Source organism: Gracilinanus agilis, chromosome 1 (assembly GCF_016433145.1).
Source record: "Gracilinanus agilis isolate LMUSP501 chromosome 1, AgileGrace, whole genome shotgun sequence".
In the NCBI taxonomy this organism is placed as follows: domain Eukaryota; kingdom Metazoa; phylum Chordata; class Mammalia; order Didelphimorphia; family Didelphidae; genus Gracilinanus; species Gracilinanus agilis.
The window spans coordinates 406,733,752-406,755,545 of record NC_058130.1 but is presented as its reverse complement, the minus strand read 5'-3'; the positions used below and the strand labels follow the sequence as shown (position 1 = coordinate 406,755,545).

The window sequence follows — 21,794 nt, the reverse complement described above, 5'->3', positions numbered from 1 at the left end:
CTTTCTTTCAAGTAAAAGGAATTGGTAGTCCTGTGGAGCCACCTATGGGCAGGGGAGTGATGGAACAGATGCATGGAATTCAGGGCAAGTCAAGGAAGGGAGAACCAGACAGCCCCATTCCAACCCCACATCAAACTGGCCAACCCCCTCGTTTTTAAGGGAAGTCTTATTTCTTACAGTTCCTTTCTCTCCAACCTTTTTGAAAGATGCCATCTTTAAGATGACATTCAGCACAAAGGTTAATAATCCACTGAACCTGGGAATCAGGAAATTCTCAGGCATAGACTCCTCACAAGGAAAATCCCTTTTCTCCTAAGATTTTGTGCTTAGGGCAAAGAAAAGGAGAGACATCAAGCTTATCACCCCTACTTATATACTCACATTATCTTTGAATTCTAAGAGATTGGGACTATTTTCTTTTGTGATTTATTGAAATATGATATCTGTAGTTTTTGTTTTTGGGGGGAGGTTTTGGCAATAGCTTTCATGTATTCCAATAATCCTTCAATTTTCTCTACCTTTTCCAAGTAAATTGTTTTTGTTCTGCAATATCTTGAATTTTCTTTTTTTTTAGCCTTCTGAATTTATTTTTTGTTTATTCTTTTATAACTGTTATATTCCATCTTAGACTCAATACTGTGCGTATTGGTTGAGTGTTAAGGGCTAGGCAATAGGGTTTGGTAAGTGACTTGCCCAGAGTCACACATCCAGGAAGTGCATAAGGCCAAATTTGAACCCAGGACCTCTCAGCTCTAGATCTGGCTATCACTGAGCCACCTAGCTGTCCCCTGTATACTTCTGGAAGAAATGTGTGGGCTGGTCCTCTTCTCAAGATCTTTTTATCATCTCCAGATAATCTGATAGACGGCTTAGCTTTAGATAAGGAAATGGGAGATGATCTTGACTGTTAACTCAGCTGCTTCTCCAAAGTGTCACTGAGTCACAAGTTTATTATATAAGAAATTCAAACTCCCTTTCTCCCAAAAGCACAAGGATAGTTTCCCACAACTACCCAGAGCTGTATTTTTAACATAGACAATACAACAGGCTTAGAAGCTTCAAGGTAAAGATAAGAACCAGGTTGGACTTTCAGCTATATTTGTTATTAAGCGAAGACTGGGACATTTTGGTAGAATGGAAAGCCCATGAATTTTCTCAGCCTTGACGGCATTAAACAATTATTTTTGAAACCCATTAGTTTACTTTAAATATGGGCAAAATGCCCCTGCTAAGGGTTCAGCCTTGGCTGTACCAGGCAGCTGCATTAATGGCCAACAGTGTTAACCCCCTTCCTGCTGGTTTACTGAGAGCTCAAAGCTTTTTCAATAAGACTATATTGCTTTTTAAAGAAAGGTGTGAATTATGAAAAGGAGTCAACGGCTTCCCACATTGTCGTGCTACTTTCTTGGGTTATTGAATGTTATGTTCTTCCAGGATATCAGAGACAATTCAAATTGAAGACCTGCAAGCTTTCAGTGCTCTCCTGTTCCAGAGTAAAGTCTGACCCTTTCCCCTTGGTCTGGGCTCTGTAAGTTCTGACCTAGGTCTAAGTCTGAGCAACAGGCTTGTGGGTTTGTCCATTTGAAGTTTCAGTGTACTGCTGCTGGGCTTACCCTCTAATAGACATCTGGAAAGGTTCTGCTGGTTCAGAGTGATGCCATTTCTATTTAGTCAATTTTTTGACACTAAATGTGCTTCTGATATACAACATATTGGTAGGTTCTGTTTTTCAATCTATTCTGTAAACTTTTTATTTTTATAAGGGAGTTTGACTCATTTAAATCCAGTGTTATGTGACAAATTTGATTTTGAGGCGGAAAGAGCATTGGAGTTAGAATTAGCAGAAACCTGAGTAAAAATATAATCACTTACTAGCTAGAACATGGGCAAGTCACTTAAAACTCTCTAAGCCAATTTCATCATATATAAAAGGATGGCAATACTTATCTTGGAGGGTTGTTGAGAGGTTCAAATGAGATAATATTTGAAGGGCACTTCTTAAAAATATTATATAAATGTCAATTATTCTTCTTAATCCAGTAAAAGGCAATATGCTATAATTTATAAGAGGGTCAGCCTTTTAATTAGGAAGACAGGTTCAAATTCCTTCCTCTGACATATTAGCTGTATGATTCTGGGAAAATAACTTAAGGCAGCTCTATTAGACAGTAGGTTGCAAAATAGTTGCTGTCCTGCATTGATAGGAGTTTCCTCACTCCACAATGAGGAGTTCCACATCCTCATTAAATTACCACTCTGTTCCCCACCACCCTCCACCCCAGAAAAAAAAAAGATGCCTGACTTGTCATGACTAAACTTAGCTTTCCTTGTACCATCTTGATAAGGCAACATGTAACAAAAAGAGAGGAAGGAAAAGAAATCTTCCCATGAAAAGTCTTGTAGGAAAACTAACAAAAAGACAGAAGCCATGAATAAGGTAAAAAAGAGTCCCTAATATAATGTGTAAATTCATGAGAGGAGAGAGATAGGGACAGAGGGGAAAAGGAAGGAGAAATCTCCAAAAGAAAAAAACAAGACCACAACAACAACCTCTGGGAGAGAGAAGAAATTTCAGAGTGGCTTAAACCAGCCAAGTTAAATTCAGAAAGACTCTTAACTCCCTTCACTTAAGTACTCTTAACTTCAAACACTTAAGGGCTCTTGATTTTGAATATTTAACTATCCCAAAATCTTGCCCAATATCCTTCCCCATTCCTTCCCAGAGAACTTTCCCATAGAACAAACAGTATTTTTTTTAAGATTAAAAAAAGAGGGGGAAATTAGTATAATTGATCAATACATCAAAAGTCTGAAAATATATGCAATGCACTTTTGCAAAGGAGTGGGGGCCTCTTGTCATCTCTTCTCATGTGACATGTTGTTTTGGCAGCATTCACTTTTTACCGTCCCTTTTTGTTTACATTGTTGTAGTAACTGTGTATTTTGTTTTTTTGAATCTGCTTAATGAAAAATACATTGATTTGTCCAATCTAACCATTAGTTCTATTTGATTATATTTGCTATGTCTTTTTCTTGCTTTATTGATTGGTGATGGCAAGTGGAGGTGACGACGAGGTTTTTTTATAATTGGAAAAAATTAAATTATTTTTTTAAGTTACTGGTCCTTTAAAAAAAAACCACCAAATTCACCATTGGGGAAAATCCTATATTTGTGTCCAGAAGGAAAGGCAAGCCAAATTCCTCAATGTTATACTAGATGTAGAATTGGTGACCCTTCACTTCATAATTGTAAACTTACCAGTATTGATATACCAAGAATGGTGTCAACTGAGGTCAGAAAGATGAGTTTAAATCCAGTTTAAGAAACTCGAAAGTTCAATAGCTGGTACAGCTCTAGGTATTCTAAATTCTACCAACTATTTAAATGATAATAACATTTAAGATACCCATGTGCCAGAACTATGCTAAGCACTTTACAAAGATTATATCATTTAATCCTCACAACAATCCTGAGAGAAATAGGTGCTATTATCCTAGTTTGACAGATAAGGAAACTAAGGCAAACAAAGATTAAATGACTTACCCATGATCAGTCTAGCAATGCTTTGGGGGGGGGGGGGGAATGGTCTCTTAACAAAGAATTAGCAATCTTAAATGAGAATGCAAGTGAAAGTCAGATTCAAAAAATGGCTGAATTCATTCTTAAATCATTAAAACTAGTAGCCCTTATGTATGAAAATTTTTTTTGATGAATTTCCAATCTTTTGCTTCTATCAAAGTTTGTATTTCTAATAATCACCCTGGGATTGGCATGGTGACAGAAAAGTGAATTTGGAGTCAGAACACTTGGGCTTAAATCCTGCCTCATACTTGTATGATTTTGAGCAAGTCTATATCTCTGAAGGTGTTTCTTCATCTACAATATGAAAAACTGGAGAAGTTGGTCTCTCTGATCCTTTCAGGTTTGATCTATAAATCCTGTGCATCAAAAATTACCAGAAAAATACTTATCAATTTCTCAAAAACAAGGAATACACATATGGAATATCATAATCAAGTATTTAATTGGCCATCCTACCCTAACAAGCTGTTTCCATTCAAGTCATTTCCCTAGGATATCAAGATTTACCCACCCTATCCATAGCTTTCATGATTTGACTTCAAAATTGAAGCTCCAATTTTTTTTATTTGAAAAAACCTGTTGTCTGTGCAGCTTCTTTCCCCCTTCAGGTGCAGTTGGAATTACATTCATGAACTCAACCATAGGCAGGAAACTGTCTGGAATAATGGTAGGATATTGTTTTATTTCTCTCCAATAATGCCCAGAATTGGGGGAGCCTTTTTGGTTGCAACAGCACAAGTTGTTTTGAGGAAATCAGGACTCCCAAGTTGCTTTAGACAAGATTATAACAGCTCACACTTGGGTTTTTACTAGTACTATGGATTTCTATTACAAGTAATCCAAATGAAAAAATGTGTGGTAAGCCTAGGCAAACTGATAGGCACTTTGCTAAAATTCCTTTGGGCCTATGTGGTATGCCTATCAGAAGGGTTGTGGGTTGGTCTTGAAAATCTCTTCCAAGATCATTCTCTTTCTGTCTCCTGCGGAAACTTGGTGAGATAACATGATCAAATCTACATTTTAGAATAAAAGTTGAGTGGAGAACTGATTCTAGAACAGAAGGCAAGTTTAAAATAAAATAGAAGTCTATGGGACATCCATTTCAGAAAGACCAGAACACAGCTGGAAATATGACCAAGAGGTCAGGAGAGAGATTAGGGTTGGATAAATCTGAGAATCATCTGTACAGAGATGATAATTGAATTGATGTAAAAGTATAGAGGGGGAAAAGGAGGGCTCAGAATAGATATGAGAGACCTTCACCGTTAACAGGCTCATGAGGCAGACAAAAATCTACCAAAGGAGACAGAGGTGAAATAGGCAGAAGAACTAGGAGAGCAGTGTCACAAAAACCAAAGGAAAAAAAAAAAACATCCAAGAGAACAAGGTGATTGTGTCAATAGCTGCAAAGGAATCAAAAAGGATTAAAGGCTACTAAATTTGGTAATATACAATACAGTGTTTCTACAGAGCAGTTTCAGTTCAATGAAAAGATCACAAACAAGCCTGGAGAGTAAAGAAGTTTGAAGAAAGAGAGACATTTTAGAATAGCATTCTTATGAAGTCAGACATGGAGAAGAGACATAGGATAATGTGGATGGATGGATCAAGAGAGTTGTTTTGAGGAATGGAGGAGACAATGTATTTTTAGATAGCAATGAGACAGCTAGTAGACAGGGAGAAACTAAAGATTAGCAAGAATGGGGATGATGAGGCATGACAATCTGCTGGAGAAGATGGGATGGAATGGAATGATTTGTGCACATCAAGTTGTTTGTTTTGGCAAGAAGGGTCACCTCCATGTAAGAAGTGTGAAGGCATCTGTGTGATGTGAGATAAAAGGAGCTCTCAGTGAATGGCCTCTTGCTCAGTCACTTTGACCCCATTTGAACTTTTCTTGACAAAGATACTGGAGGGGTTTGCTATTTCCTTCTCTAGTTAATCTTACAAATGAGAAAACTGAGGCAGTATTAAGAGACTTCCATAAGGTCAGTGTCTGAGGCTAGATTTGAAGTTGGGTCTTCTTGACTTTAAACCAGGCATTTCTATGCACTACACTACCCAGCAACTTCAGAATGGCCTAATTTTTGTATTATATCACAGTCAGACACAACTGAACATCACTATAATAATTTTTTAAAAATTTACAGAACCCAATATTAAGAACCTCTGGATTATATGATCTCTAAGAACCTTTCTCCATAGTCATCTTATTTACCACAACCCAATTTAGCTTCCACTACTACAAAATATGAAACCCCTAAAAGCAGTGTCAGAATTTCTAATTATAAATTAAAATCGGCAAATAGGATTGGTCTCTTCAGTGAGAACAAAAAGATGTTAACATGGAACCCTTTATTCATAATGGTATTTCTGTACATTAGGTGAAAAGAGTGCATTATTAAAGTCCTATCATTGAATCACTAGAAGAAACATCGACAAAACCAAACTGGCATGTGATCCATGGGAGTTTAAGGTTCAAATCCAGCCAAGAAATTTGTGACAATTTCCTTCAGCTTTGCATCTGACTGTTCAGAAATCTTTCCATCAGACCTGTAAACAAAATAAAAATAAATAAAAAACAAAAACTAATTTCTAACCTGGATAAAATCTTTCACTTTGCTGAAGATTTCATTTTATTTATTTTATCAAAACTTTCTATTATTTCTATTATCAAAGGAATTGATCATTTTTTCCATACCTGATATTACCCAAGAGGGACTGGTGTTGGCTGATGACATGAGCTAAGAAAGCACTCTCAAACTTGGTGATTTTGCTGGGTTCCAATTTATCTAGATACCCTCGTACGCCAGCATAGATGACTGCCACTTGTTCTTCAATTGCCATGGGAGCTAAAAATAAAGTCAACACCAATCTATTCAGAGTCTGAGGAAATATGTCACTATGCCAAAGCCTGGGAAATCCATTTCTCTTATAGCCTTACATATATTACTATCACCTACCTGAAAGCCTACACTAACATTTCTGTTCTGAAAATTGATTTTATCAGAAATCATTAAAATCACCATAAGTTCATTTATAAGATGATTTAAAACCTAACATGCATCACTATTTTCTTAAACCATTAAGACCTTTTAATATATTTTGTATTTGACTTAACTAAATCAAATCAATATGGCATACTGGTGAAAAAGGACTGGATTTAGGATAAAAATCTAGGTTAAATTGCCACTACCTCTTTGTTCTTGAATTAAGTTACTTAACTTCCCTGGGCTGTAAAAAAAATGAAGGGTGTTGGGTAAGACGACTACTCTGACTCTTAGAACTTAGCCTAAGTATTAACCAAAACAAGAGGTACAACTCACAATACTGTCCTTGTTTTAGCAACTCAGTCAGACGCACACCACGACTCAGCAGTTGTTGAGTAGCAGCATCTAGATCAGAACCAAACTGAGCAAAAGCTGCCACCTCACGATACTGAGCCAACTCCAATTTCATGGTACCAGCTACCTAGAGTGCATAAGATAAATATAATCACATGAGATAAATCTAATCATGTAAATATAATAATTTAAATACTTATGTACTTTGGTGACTTTACAACTATGACATCAAATTACCTGCTTCATAGCCCTGGTTTGAGCAGCTGATCCGACACGGGACACAGACAGACCAACATTAATGGCAGGGCGGATACCTTTGTAGAACAATTCTGTTTCCAAAAAGATCTATAAATGAGAAAGATTAAATTATCAACTATGACAAATACAAGGAAACTTAATAAAGTGTTTTGAGAGCTAAACCTTTAAAACTTAAAGCCAATATTTTCATAAATAAAGTCTTAGGATCTCTCAGATCATAGATTTAGAACCATTAAGAGGATTTGCTCAAAGTCACACAGACCATTGCTCTTTCCATCATATCATCATCTAGGTCATGAGGATCTCATGAGTTTCTGTTTCCTCACGTATAATGAGGCTGGACTAGCTAGTCTCTGAGGTCTCTTATGGCACTATAATCTCATAAGCTACTACCCTTGACAAAATCATAACATACTAACAAAAATGTGGACAAACACTAGCCTATAATAACGACCTTAAAAAAAAAAAAAAAGGGAATCACTGGGTCAATATTAACGAGGATATTTTCTATCAACCATCTGTTTTGAGCCCTGGACAAGTCATGTAAACCTAATTGCCTAACCCTTATCACTTTTCTACCTTGGAACCAATACTTAGTATCAATTCTAAGACAGAAGTATTTAAAAAAAAAAAAACCCTAAAAATCAATTACCTGTCCGTCAGTGATGGAGATGACATTTGTTGGAATGTATGCAGACACATCACCAGCTTGTGTTTCAATGACTGGAAGGGCTGTTAGAGAGCCACCTCCAAAAGTGTCATTCATTTTGGCAGCTCTCTCCAGCAGACGGGAGTGCAGGTAGAACACATCACCAGGATAAGCCTCACGACCAGGAGGACGACGAAGCAACAGAGACATCTGTCGGTAGGCAACAGCCTGGTATACACAGAAAAGAATGTGTAAAAAGAATGATATGTTCTTTCAAATCAGTTTAAAGAATAAGCCAATATTTAATATCCCCACCTACTACCGCACCAACATTTATTTCCTAGTTTAAAAACTGAATTCACTTGACCTGTTTAGACAAGTCATCATAGATAATCAGAGCATGTTTGCCATTATCTCGGAAATATTCTCCCATAGAGCAGCCAGAATAAGGAGCCAAGTACTGAAGTGGGGCAGCATCGGATGCAGTGGCTGAAACCACAATGGTATATTTCATGGCATCTGAAAAGAAAAATATTTTCAGATTTCAAATAATTATGATTTGGAACCAGGCTCCCCAAATTATAAAAATAATCAGAAATCACCAACAAAAAGATTTGTAACTCAGAATTCATCAAATTCAATGTTAAAGAATTTATTTGGGGGCAGCTGGGTGGCCCAGTGGGTAGAGAGATCCCAGGTTCAATTTTGGCCTCAGACACTTCCTAGCTATGTGACCCTGGGCAAGTCACTTAATCCACATTGCCCAGTCCTTACTATTCTTATGTCTTGGAACCAATACTTAGTATTAAGTATTAATAAGGTAAAGATTTTTAAAAATGTATAATCTCAAGCAACACTTAAAAAAACAAAAGTATGATCAACATGTACTTCATATTAGTAGAAAAATTCAATTCTTTTAGGGAACAATTAAACTTCCCATAGTCATTTCTGAACAAGTTTAAAAAATTTAGATAAATGATTTAACTGCAATATTTAGTAATGTTAAAGAAAAAATTAAACAAAAATTTTAAATTTTTAAAAAATTAAACAATGTTATGATTAAAAATAATAAAGACTGATATAAATATATAAATTAGTATTTTAATTAAAGCCATGCTGATAGAGATAAATCATTACACCACGCGCCAGTAAGAATTCAAAACTGCCACCTCCTCCATTATTATTACCTCTCCTCTCTTCCCTGCCTGCTAGCCAGAGAGGGAGAGACTACTTTCGATTCTCTCATTTAAACTGTCCTCTGCGTGGTGACACAGGCATTCCCACGCCCAAAGAACCGGAAACGGAAACCCGATGGACCACGGGAATTGTAGTTTGATAATTCCCACGTGTCCATAGAAAATATATATATACTTTTAGATGGCATTTCCCAAATTCCAATTAACAACAAAAATAAACAAAAACAGCACTAGGGCCCCTTAATACCTGCATCTGTAAGTCTCTTCACCAGCTGAGCAACAGTGGATCTCTTCTGACCAATAGCAACATAAATACAGTATAGTTTCTTCTTCTCATCAGTTCCATCATTAAAGCGTTTCTGATTAATGATTGTATCAATGGCAATTGATGTTTTGCTAAAACAGATTTAAGTTAAATAGGTCAGGAAAAGCCTGCTAACTCACATTCTATTAGCCACCAAATGATTAAGCCATGAATACATGTATTATTACTTCTCTACTTCTAGAGAATTCTTATTAAGTTGAAGCAGTTTGTACCCAATATATGGAATGATCTTTCAGAGAAGAAAACAATATTCAACACATTATTGAATCTTTACCCAGTCTGCCTGTCACCAATAATCAGCTCACGCTGACCACGGCCAATTGGTACCAGGCTATCCACAGCCTTAATGCCAGTCTGCATGGGTTCACGCACAGAGATTCTGGGAATGATCCCAGGGGCCTTCAGACCAACTCTTCGACGAGTTTTGGAACCAACTGGACCCTTTAAAAGAAGAAAATTATTACTGTGTTGTTTTGACACCTTTCCCACCAACCCAGTCCTTTAAAATTCATTTTAAATCTACCTTTCCATCAATGGCATTGCCCAGGGCATCTACAACACGGCCCAATAGCTCCTCACCAACAGGAACATCCACAATGGCTCCTGTTCTCTTCACAATATCTCCTTCTTTAATCAGTTTGTCATTACCAAATACGACAACACCAACATTGTCAGGTTCCAAGTTTAGGGACATACCCTTAAAAAAAAAAAAATGCAACCGAAAAGCCAATAAATACTGTGGGGAATTTAAAAAGTTCTTCTTAATTCAGAACAGTTCACAGATTGACCATCAAAAATAAAAGAATTCATTGTAAAAGAATTCAAAGAAAAATAAAGCAATCCACGCTTCTCTTTTCTATTATAAACATTAAATTATGAAATTTGTTTCCAGACGATTTGAACCCTTAACTACAGGCATGTCAATATGCTTTTGTTACTGTCTTACTAATCTGTAATGTTCTTTTCTAAAAAGTAGAAGAAAAAATCTTTGTAGCTTTAGCTTTGTATGCAATCTATTTCTGAAGCTAAAGAAAATCTCACTAACTTAGCATTTTATACAATTTCGCAGTAGACTTTGAATTTAGTAATTGTATTACAAGAAACTAGAATTCTAAGAAAGAAAGTACTGTCAATTTTCCCAAATAATAAGCCCTGATTCAGTTACCTTCATCTTACTAAGTGATTGGATTGGTTCTTCAATCACATTTCACAACAGAAAAGGTTATACCAGACATAAGATCCCAGAACATTAATTCAAACTTTGGGAATCACAGTAAAGATGAATGTAATTTTAAAAAATCCATATTGAAGTTAACTCCCTGCTCTTTTCTCAAACTAGACACCTACTATCAGGTCACTCTGTCCTTATTCTACTCCCTATAGCTGCTATTTCCAAAATACCATTATTGTCCCAAGCCAGGAGAACCCAAATTGGAAAATAGTTATGCTGGAACTAGTCTTAAGCACATGGCTCAGAATATTCAACTTGAATAAACTTCATAATTGATCCAACCATTCTGGATGTCAATTTGGACTATGCCCAAAGAGCGCTAAAAGATTGCCTGCCCTTTGATCCAGCCATACCATTCCTGGGTTTGTACCCCAAAGAGATCATAAGGAAAAAGACGTGTACAAAAATATTTATAGCTGCTCTTTGTGGTGGCAAAAAACTGGAAAACAAGGGTTGCCCTTCAATTGGGAGAATGGCTGAACAAATTGTGGTATCTGTTGGTGATGGAATACTATTATGCTCAAAGGAATAATGAACTGGAGGAATTCCATGTGAACTGGAATGACCTCTAGGAATTGATGCAGAGTGAAAGGAGCAGAACCAGGAAAACATTATACACAGAGACAGAATCACTGTGGTATAATCCAATGTAATGGATTTCTCTACTAGCAACAATGCAATGATCTAGGACCATTATGAAAAAGAATGCTATCCATATTCAGAGGAAGGAACTATAGGAGTAGAAACACAGAAGAAAAACAACTACCTGATCACATGGGTGAATGGGAATATAATTAGGGATATTGACTCAAAATGAGCACCCTAACACAAATATAAATATGGATATAGGTCTTGATCACTGACACATGTAAAAATCAGTGGAATTGTGTGTTGGCTATGAGAAGGGGTGGAAGGAGAGGAGGGATAGAACATGAATCCTGTAACCATGGAAAAAATGCTCTAAATTAAAGATAGTATTAAAAAAATAAACTTCATAGTATATTTGAATACAAATAAGTCAATGATATTAATCAAAAAAGGAACCACAACCAAAATAACCCATACAAATCACTTGTGATATTTTTTTATAAGCCTCTATTTGTAATTCCCTCACCAAAAGCTTCTAAGGTAGTCATATGAAACTCAAATAGAAATGGATCCCTGCTGTACATTATGTATATTCATTGTCTATTTACGATTAAACATTTCCAAATTACATTTTAATCTGATTCTACTAGCTGCTAGTTTGACATCTCTGCTATAAGGTATCCTGGCAGAATTATGAATAACAAAGTACCTGAAAATAGAGAATGCAGCCACAAAGAAAATGAATTTACCTTGAGGCCTGAAGAAAATTCCACCATTTCTTCAGCCTGAACATTCCTCAGCCCATGTACACGGGCAATACCATCTCCAATAGAAAGGACTCGACCAGTCTCTTCAAGGTCAACAGAAGTGTCAGCTCCCAAAATACGCTCTTCCAGAATAGAGGAAACCTCAGCAGTACCTATTAAAAAAATAAATTAATATTAAATATTCATTTTTGGCTTCTAAAAAGCAGTAATACTTATAATACATGAAATTCACTTAAGATAGAAGCATGATAATATTCAAAATATCTACCTAAATCCAAAAGATAAAAAGCCCCATTCGACAAGTAAGGTGCTAACTACAAAAATACGTATTAGCTTAGATAACTTGAACAAACACTCAGAGCAAAGTCAATGCAAAATAAATGAGGAAGAAAGAATATCAAACAGTAGACCTTCAAAAAATTAAATATACTTTCCACTTTCTATTCCTTGTATATTGTTATTTTAAGCAACATTTTTAGTTGAAGAGCAAAATTATACTCTGCCAGAAGTTATGTGTTCTCAGTTTACCAATTAGACCTTAATTAGAAAAACTAGATAGTACCAATATATGGTTTATAGGTTCAAATGTTTTCAAATGCTATTTTTATTCAAATGCCTTTTAAAAACTTCTGCACACTTCTCCACAAAGATGACTCAAAGATCAAAAAAATAAGCCTCAAAAGCTAAATTGAAACAATTTAGTTAAATGAAGAATTGAGGGGCACGTAAGAGTTTCTATTTAAAATTATTATGTACAAGACTATCTTCTACCTCCAATGAAAATATAATACATCAGTGAGGCTCAAATGAGAGGAAATGTTAGAGCAAATTGCTAGATATTATTGTTGGTTAAAGTTGCCACGTTTAGAATTTAGGCTATCTAAAAAATAACAGAAACAGATCACTGATGTTGACAATTCACTCTAAAAGTATAGGATAGAGTCTTGTGAATACTATCTTTGAATTAAAGTCATCCTAGCTTAACACTTATGCTCAGTCCATATAAAAAGATTATTTTTACTATTCTGAGAGGAAGACTTTCATTAACTACTTGTATGATGTATCCATTCTTTAGAAATTTTGACTCATTCAGCAATATCTAGAAAAGTCCTTTAAAGAACACTCTACATTAAAAAGGTGCTTGTGGAAGAGATGCTAGTCTTAGGACTGAGTGGGATGTTGGTTTAATTGAAATGAAGACCGTTTCCTGGTTGGGACTAATATACCATTTCTTTTATTTTGCTGCACTAGTTTTATGTATGAAGCATTATCAAATTGCAGGAATTAGTTATTACTATAAGTTGATGAACTGGAAAATGTTTACAAATTATTACACTCAAAACTTTTATCAATAAAACATATATATGTATAAAAACAAATGTTAGTAAATATTAAAAAAAAAGGTTAACATAAACCTTTGTTTAGGTTAAGTTCCATAAATTCTCTAGGTCCTAATTTCCTTAACTATAAAACAAAGGGAACCATTTTAGGATCCCACATTTCTAAGACAGAAATACATTGCATTAGGAGTTTGAGACACCACTAGGATGTCAAATGGCAGAAGATCAGTCTCAATTTTCTTTATTGTAAAACAAAGGGGATTGTTCTGTGACTCAACATTCTCTGACAGAAATATTTCTTGCATTAGAAATGATAAATGGTAGAACATCACAGAAGTTAGGTTATATTAGAATTCAAGAAGCAAAACACTACTGAGTATACAATTCCAAGAAGTCCTCATTAACTTGAAATATAAACTAGTTACAGCAGTCATCAGAAGCTCAGTTAGCTAAAAGGTAAAATTTAAAAATTACAAATTCAAATATTAACTAAAAAAATGTAAAACATCAAACATTTAGATTAGCATTCACATCATCTTAAGGACGACAGACCCTTCATTCCTCAGCTATCTCACAAATAAAATAAAGGTGTTCTACCTACTTTACAGAATGGTTGTGACAAATTAAAACATTCACTAGTTATCAATTTTCTACTAGGTGTTCATCTGTTGATGCTAATTTGTGTTTGACTCTAAATGGAAAGATTGTAATAAGGTAATGCAATAGCCAGTTGTTAAGTACATATAAAGCTCTCACTATATGCCAGACATTGTGTTAAGCAGTAGGGATACAAGAGGAAAAAGAGTTGCAAAATTCAATTAATACCCTTCTGATGCATTTGATGATTTAGTATACCTCTAAAAAATTTTTAAATACGACTTTTATGTTTAAAATACTTTTCCATGGTTACATGATTTGTGTTCTCTTCCACCCCAACCCAGAGCTGACAAGCAATTCCACTGGGTTATACATGTATTGTCACTCAAAATCTACTTCCATATTATTCATTTTTGTAATAATCTTTTAAAATCAAACCCCCTAATCATATACCCATATAAACAAGTGATAAGTTATATTTTTTCTGCTTCTAATATCATTTTTTTAATGGGCATAGGAGAGGGAGATATAACAATCAAAAATTAAACAAGCATTTATTAAGTAGCTTTGACACACCAAAAATGAAATAATTTCTGCTCTCAGAGTATACATTTAATCCAGGGAAATAAATATATAGATGTGTACATAAAAAATAAATATTGGGGCAGCTGGTGGCAGAGTGGATTGAGAGCCAGGTCTAGAGACTGGAGGTTATGGGTTCAAATCTGACCTCAAGCACTTCCTAGCTGTGTGCCCCTAGGCAAGTTACTGGATCCCCATTGCCTACCTTTACAGGTTTCAAGGTACCAATAAACAATATTGATTCTAAGATAGAAAGGTTTACAAAATAAAATATAAAAAAAACTGTGTGTAGTGGGGTAGGAAAAGCCTCCTGCAGAAGATGGTATTTAAGCTGAACTCTGAAGGAAACTAGAAGAGATTTGCAGGAGAGTGGAGGGGAAGAAAAAGTATATTTGGAAAGCATGGGGGGGGGGGGCGTTCAAAGGCATGGAAATGGGACTAGTAAATCATCCCTTGAACACATTTTCTCAAAAAATGTTCCACAAAACAGAAATTTAAAAATTCTCAAATTGAATCAATGCTGATTTTTTCTGAAATGGATTTAAGATAGTCTTTATACATGTCATAAAAATATAAATTTGAACATACCAGACTTCTGAAGGCGGATGTTAGAGGAATGGAGGTTCCTTGTAGCAATAAAAGCTGCCCCCAAGGCATTTCTAGAGACCTGGACACAAAGAAAAACATTCAATAATATGACTTCCAAGGAAAAACTTCATAATAACACTGTTAAGTCTCTTTATCTGTCTCAATTCACACTTCGTCAAGACAAGTTTTTAATGTATATGTGTGCACACCTGTATCTTTAGCTCAATTTGAAAATTAAGACATCATTTGAACAGGCTGATTTTATATTTAATAAAAAGCTAAGGACAAATCTTAATTTATCTTTTTTTGTGTCACAGAGAAAACATTAGTAGGTTTTATCAGTCATTATGACAAAAAGATTTTAATTTTAGTCCATAAAAGCAAACGGAATTATTCCACACTTTCTTGGCAACCTAGTATGATAAGGTACAGGACTTGGGAACCTGGGAAGATCAGAGTCCCAAATCTGAACTCGAACTTTGTGACCACCTGTGCTTTTTTTTTGCTAAATGGAAACAATATCCTAATAGTAATCAGTAGGATCTATTTTATGGGGTGGCTGGTGGTCAGTGAGGATCAAAGTGAAAACGTAAGTTAGATCAAAGTGCTAGATATAGAACAGCAGTTAAAGAGAGTAGGCCATCCTTCCATCCAAGTAATAATGCATAAATCCTCTTCTATGAGGAGTCTAAACTTAGTTGGTTCCTATTTCATTGTAGGGAAGGAATGTTATTGATAAACTCTAAGAATGAACCATAAATGCCCTTTAGAGGTCCTTTTTCAGTGTTATGCTCTTCAGGGACATAGCAAAAAAACCTCACTCTCCAAGATCATGACTTTTCATAAATGTAGGGACATAAAGGACTTAAAAGGATATCTCTAGCTAAACCACTCATATAAAGGTTAAGTGACTTGCTCAAGGTCGCCCAAGTACCAAGTGGCAGAACTGAGATTTGAGCCTGAGTTCTGCACTCTTATCAGTACACCACGGTAGACAACGCTGCAATAAAGGGGGGAGCGAGGATGTCAAAATTTCAAGTCTTTATTGTGCTATTCATTTAACATTGCTTCTGACAACTGTCATGCTTCGTGCAGCACCTTTAACGTGCAACGCCATTACCTATTTAAAGGCTTATATGGAAACAACTGGAAAATAACCTTCTGACTCTCACATCTAGTGAGAGTGAGAAATAGAAATCCCCCACGCTTCGGAGCAGGAACCAGCAGAGGTAACAAAACTGGGGCCCGCTGACCTTCAAAGCCACGACCGCCCGGCAAAAGGCTGGGCTGACACCACGCGTTTCAACACTCCGTGGCCCGACCTTGTAAAGGAGACGCGCCCAGGGTAAGCCTCGGTTCATGGACACAGAGCTGGGGGATATCAGGGAAGGTACCCTGAGGAGGCCTGACCTTCACACGGCCTCCAGGGGCCCCAGCAGCAAGCACAGCAGAACGGTTCGGGCTGTGCCACACTGCCCGAGGCCTCCTCCTGGGCCGCTCCCCACGTTACCCGACCCAAGGAGCCCTGGGCATCCAGCCCAGGGCCTCCTTTAGCTTCGGGGGCCATGGCTGCAAGATGGCGGCGCGGAGCCTATCTCGTCCTGCGCCGCGTCTGCAGCAGCGGCCGCGGAGGAGCAAGCGACTCCGGCCTTCTTGCCTTCCTCCTCCCCTCGCCTGGCTCCGCAATGTACTTACCAGTCCGGCTTGACGAGGGAGGGCGCGGGCCAAGGCCGCGGCAACGCGAACAGACAGCATCCTTGCAGCTCCTAAGGGTGAAACCTGTGCAGCCGCTGTCTCCGGACTGACTGGGATAAAATGGCGGCACCGCTGGGGAAGGTCAAGTCGGCTCGCCCACCTGACCCGGAAGCACCTTCCTCCTACCGTTCACCTCTTATAATTTTTTCCTCTGTCCTTCAGTATCCTTTCTCCTTCGCCCTCTGCTGACGGTCGCTCTGGTCCGTCCACCTCTTCCTTCCTCCCGCATCCCCAACCTCGCCGTTCCTACAATAGCTCTTCCGTTTTCCGAGAAGACCCACCCACTCACCCACCCGCACCCCTCGCAGGATGTTGCTGGGGATGAGCACGCTGACTGGTGATGGATGACCTTGGACACCGCCCCGCAATCCACGAGCCTAGGGCGGAGACTGAGCTCGCCCCCTTCGGAAGAAGGTCGTTAGTCGCCTGAGCGAGTAGTGGGATTTATTCTGAGTAATTAGCATGCCCATGGAGCCCCGCCCAGAGGCATTCGGCCGTACCCGAGAACGCGAGCTTGAAATGGAAAGAATTAATACTTGCGCCTCCCCACACACACCCCAGATCCACTCGGGGAATGGGAGGGGCAGGTGGTAACTAACGAATTCCTAAAAACGTTGCAAATAGAACAAGTTGTGTGCACCGTGCAGGCTTGCAGCATGCAAGGGAAAAGGAAGGCCACTGGGAGTCAGAGGACCAGTCCAATCCCGTTTCTGCCACTTGTCCCATGTATGATCTTGGGCAAGTCACAACCGCTCTGGGTTCCAGTTTTCTCATTAGTAAAAGGGGTTTGGACTTTGGCTGACCTCCAAGGTCAGTTTCCAGTTCTAAATCTTTATACAATCCCGGGAAACCAGTCATTTCTGACTCCTCCTTTTCCCTTGACAAACTCCGCCCTCTCTGGACTAGATCAATTAGTTGCCCAACACTTCAAGCAAATCACTAGATCCCATCTTCCAGTTTCTTTGACTCCATACAAGGCTCTTTTTGTTCTGCAATCTACAACCTCCTTTGCTCAAAAACTTTAATGACATTTCATTATCTGCCAAGTAAAATTCTTTCAGTTGGCAGATGAACCATAAGGTTCACTAATACCTTTTTGACCAAAGCAACTAGTGAAGATCACAGAGACTTGGCAAGTGCCTTCTATAGGAGAAATATAACACATGAAATGTTTTATTGTCACTTTTTGTCTTTATTTCACAATTGTTTCTCAGCAAAGGCTTCCCACTACATAAAACCTTTCCTTATGACAAAATCATGACAAAAACATGCCCACAATTTCATTAGATAGCATAAACCAATCTGAATCTAAAATCCACTACCTCTAAACACAGTGAAGGAAAATGTGCTTCATCATTGGATCTTTGCAAAAAAGAATTGTCATTGCAGTAATGGCCCTTTTGAAGAAACATTATGGTTACTATATTATTATATTTCATCTTTTTTATGATCAGGAGCCAAACTAGTACTAAGAACATATAGAGTCTTTAATAACTAGTTGATGAAGTTAACTAACTTGAACCCTAACTCTAAAAATTATTTATATTCTCTGACTTTAGGCCGCCTCATGTTATTTTGTGAAAATCTTAAAGCTGGTTTGTAAAAAATATAAAATAAAATAAAACAATTCATGGAAATTGAATGGTATATCATGGGGAAAGATACAGAGATGTAAATTATGGAAAGGCTTGGAATTCCTCTCCCCTCCCTTTCCCTTCCATTCTGCTTATCTGAAGCCCAAAGCCCTGAAAAAAAGGAATCTAATTGAAGTTCTTTTAGATAGGAGGGTTTAACAAAGAAAATTGGTATGTATTTTATAAGATATTTGACAATCAGTCCATCTCATGATATGAAGTGAAGTATTGCAATGGAGAGCCAGTTTCATAGACCTTGTTCATACTTCCTTACCCTTCAGAATGCAACAAAGAAAAAAGATAAAATGTCTTTCCTATGAGAAAAGACTTGAAACAGAATAAGTACTGAACAGAAAATAGCTAATTACAAATAATATGAAATTAAATATTCATTTCATTATCTTTTCCCCAAAACCCTCTCTTTATCTATACTTTCTCCTAGTCATATAGACTCACAACCTAGCTGTCATCCTGGACTTCTTCCTCTCCCTCATCTTCCATATCCAATCTATTTCCACAGCTTATACATTCTGCATTCAAAACATTTTTTATATATACTCTCTACCTTCTCTCTTTATCACACTGTCATCACTCTGGTACAGATCCCAATCACTTCAAACCTAGACTACTTCAATAGTCTGGTTCTTCTCTCTGCTTCAAATCTTTCCCTATTTTAATCCATCCTCCATTCAGCTATGAAAATGATCATAAATGCAGGTCTAACAATGTCAAGCCACTATCCAATAAACTCTAGTCACTCCCTATTACTTCCACTATAAAATTAAAATCCTCTGGTTTTTAAATCCCCTCAAAATTCTTTCTACCTTTCTATACTTCTTACACCCTATTCCCTATCACTTCTCCAGTCTAGTAACATGAAATTCCTTGTTGTTCTTTAATCAAGCCATTCTACCTCCAGGTGGAACATTTTTAAAATTCAATTTTATTTTCAGCTCTCAATTCTTATGCTCCCAATTCCTCCTCCCTTACTCACTGAGAAAGCAATTATTACGAATATATATAGTCAGGGAAAAAACCCAAAATGTTTGCATTAACTATGCCCACATCCCATCCCTCAATGCCTCATTATGCACTGTTTCCTCTTGGTGGAAGGGAATAGTATGTTGTTTTTTTTTAATTTGAGTCCTCTGGAATTGTGATTGGTTCTGTCATATTGACAAGAGTTCTAAGTCTTTCAAAATTATACCTGCAGTATTGTTATTATCAAATTGTTCTCTAGCCCCTTTACTTTACATCAGTTCATACAAATTTTCATGTTTTTCTAAAACCATCCCCTGCCATCACTTCTTTTTCTTTCATTTTTTTTTCTAAAACCACTACCTCCTATTTTAGAATCCTATTGGTTCCAAGGCAGAAGAACTGTAAGGGCTAGGATATTGGGATTAAGTAACCTGCCCAGGGTCACACAGGTAGAAATTTGACTTGAACCCAAAACCTCCCAAGTCTCTAGGCCTGACTATCCATTGAATCACCTAGCTGTCCTGCCCTTCATCATTTCTTTTTTTTTTCTTTTTTTAACCCTTAATTTTGGTGTATTGTCTTATAGGTAGAAGAGTGGTAAGGGTGGGCAATGGGGGTCAAGTGACTTGCCCAGGGTCACACAGCTGGGAAGTGGCTGAGGCCGGGTTTGAACCTAGGACCTCCTGTCTCTAGGCCTGACTCTCAGTCCACTGAGCTACCCAGCTGCCCCTCTTCATCATTTCTTACAACACAATAGTATACCTTTACCTATGTAACCACTGTCCCAAAGCCCATTATTAAGAGATTCTTTCCTTATTGGTGGAAATGAATACCCTGCCCTGTAGGAGGGGCAGTGTATGACTATAGAGAGGTGAAAGCTTCAGTTTTCCTACAGTCCTCATCTCATCACTTGAACATTCCTATCTTCAACCTTTGAGAGAAAAGATTGAGAGAAAAAGTAGAAAAACAACTTCAGGTTGCTGAAGGAAAAGAATCTGGGAAGTTATGAGAATAGCAGGCAATCTTCATCATGTTCCTATTCCCAGCTTGCTACTCTAAAGACTTAAAATAGTTTTCTGCTTTCATGAGATCCACACTACTCTCTCAGTTGAGTTGAGTTACCTCACTCCCAGTGGGAAAGTTCCCTCAAGCTATATTATCTAATGTATATTTTTCTATGTATATCTTCTCTGCCTTCTGTTTTGATCTAATATGGATACATTATTAATATTTGCTATTCTCTCTGTTCATTGGGGAACTGGTATCGGGTGGAAAAGGGACCTTCCCTTCCCCCCAGAAATGACAAAGTGATCAGAATTTAAATAGAATCCAGTCATATCCCAGAGATGAACAATATTGAAAGGAACAGATAGAAATATTTATCATTCTGTACCCCATTTCTCTGAAGAGAGAAAAATGGTGGCCTCTGGCCTCAACTTCTTACTTAACCTTCTAGAAGGAATAAGTCTCCTTTGGAGAAAGATCAGGGGAGAAGAGGTTAGATAAGTCTATTCTGCCTCTCATCAATGCACAAGAAAAAGTATCCCTGATATGTGTAAAACTCACCATATGTGAGGCCCAGACACAGATGTTGCTACATATACACTGATAAACATACACTTCAGTTTCTAATTCTTTGCCAACAGAAAGAGAGCTGTCATAAATACATATCATTTCTCTACCTCTTTCTTTTCTCTCTTTGTGTTATAGACCTATCTATGGCATTTCTGGTTTAAGAAGTATGCATGATTTAATAGCTTAATAAGCATAATCGATACCCCATGACTTTCCTGCCTGAAATGCTTTCCCTATTCATTTCTATATCCTGGCTTCCTTGGTTTCCTTCCAGTTACAGTTAAAATTCCTCCTATACAAAGACTTTCTTGATCCCCTTTAATGCTAGTGTCTTCCCTCTGAGATTTTTTTCCTGTATACATATCCGTTTTTGCACAGTTAATTGCATGTTATCTCAGCAATGGGACTGTGAGTTCCATGAAGGCAAGAACAAAATATTTTTGCCTTTCTTTGAATACCTTTTTAGCACAGTGTCTGGTACAATGAAGCTGCATGCCTTGACTCATACATGGAAATATTACTAAAAATTTATAGAAATGATAGGGGGAGAAAAACTAGCAGAGGTTTAATGGAGGAAACTCATAGGAGTTTAGAAATGGGCACAAGGATTTATCTCTTCCTTCAGTTATCCAACTGCTGAGCATTTATTCATTCAACATTTAACTAGAGTCTACTATGTAAGGTCAGACAAAGGTGATAACATAGTGCCTGTCCTCAGGAACTTAATAGTAGAGATTGTACAGAAAGAGGGACTACAGTCTCCCTGGGCTGAAACTGAATGTAAGGCAAAGTTCCTTGTTG

General features: G+C 37.3%; 1 protein-coding gene across 2 annotated transcripts; it reads right to left on the bottom strand.

The window, feature by feature from the left end:
• Nucleotides 1-5,923: 5,923 nt before the first annotated feature.
• On the bottom strand, nt 5,924-17,096 carry ATP5F1A (ATP synthase F1 subunit alpha). Of its 2 annotated transcripts, none has more exons than XM_044664903.1 (12): nt 16,744-17,096; nt 15,049-15,127; nt 11,924-12,093; nt 9,879-10,052; nt 9,630-9,796; nt 9,278-9,426; nt 8,202-8,353; nt 7,838-8,062; nt 7,165-7,272; nt 6,910-7,054; nt 6,285-6,435; nt 5,924-6,136 (listed from the first exon to the last, which is right to left on the bottom strand). In XM_044664903.1, exons 1-12 carry the CDS (start codon nt 16,801-16,803, stop codon nt 6,055-6,057), a joined length of 1,662 nt encoding a protein of 553 aa, XP_044520838.1. In that variant the 5' UTR covers nt 16,804-17,096; the 3' UTR covers nt 5,924-6,054. The 2 variants fall into 2 exon arrangements, with proteins under 2 accessions (XP_044520838.1, XP_044520846.1); XM_044664911.1 differs by having other exon boundaries at nt 9,945-10,052; nt 16,744-17,095.
• Between the last annotated feature and the right edge of the window lie 4,698 nt (nt 17,097-21,794).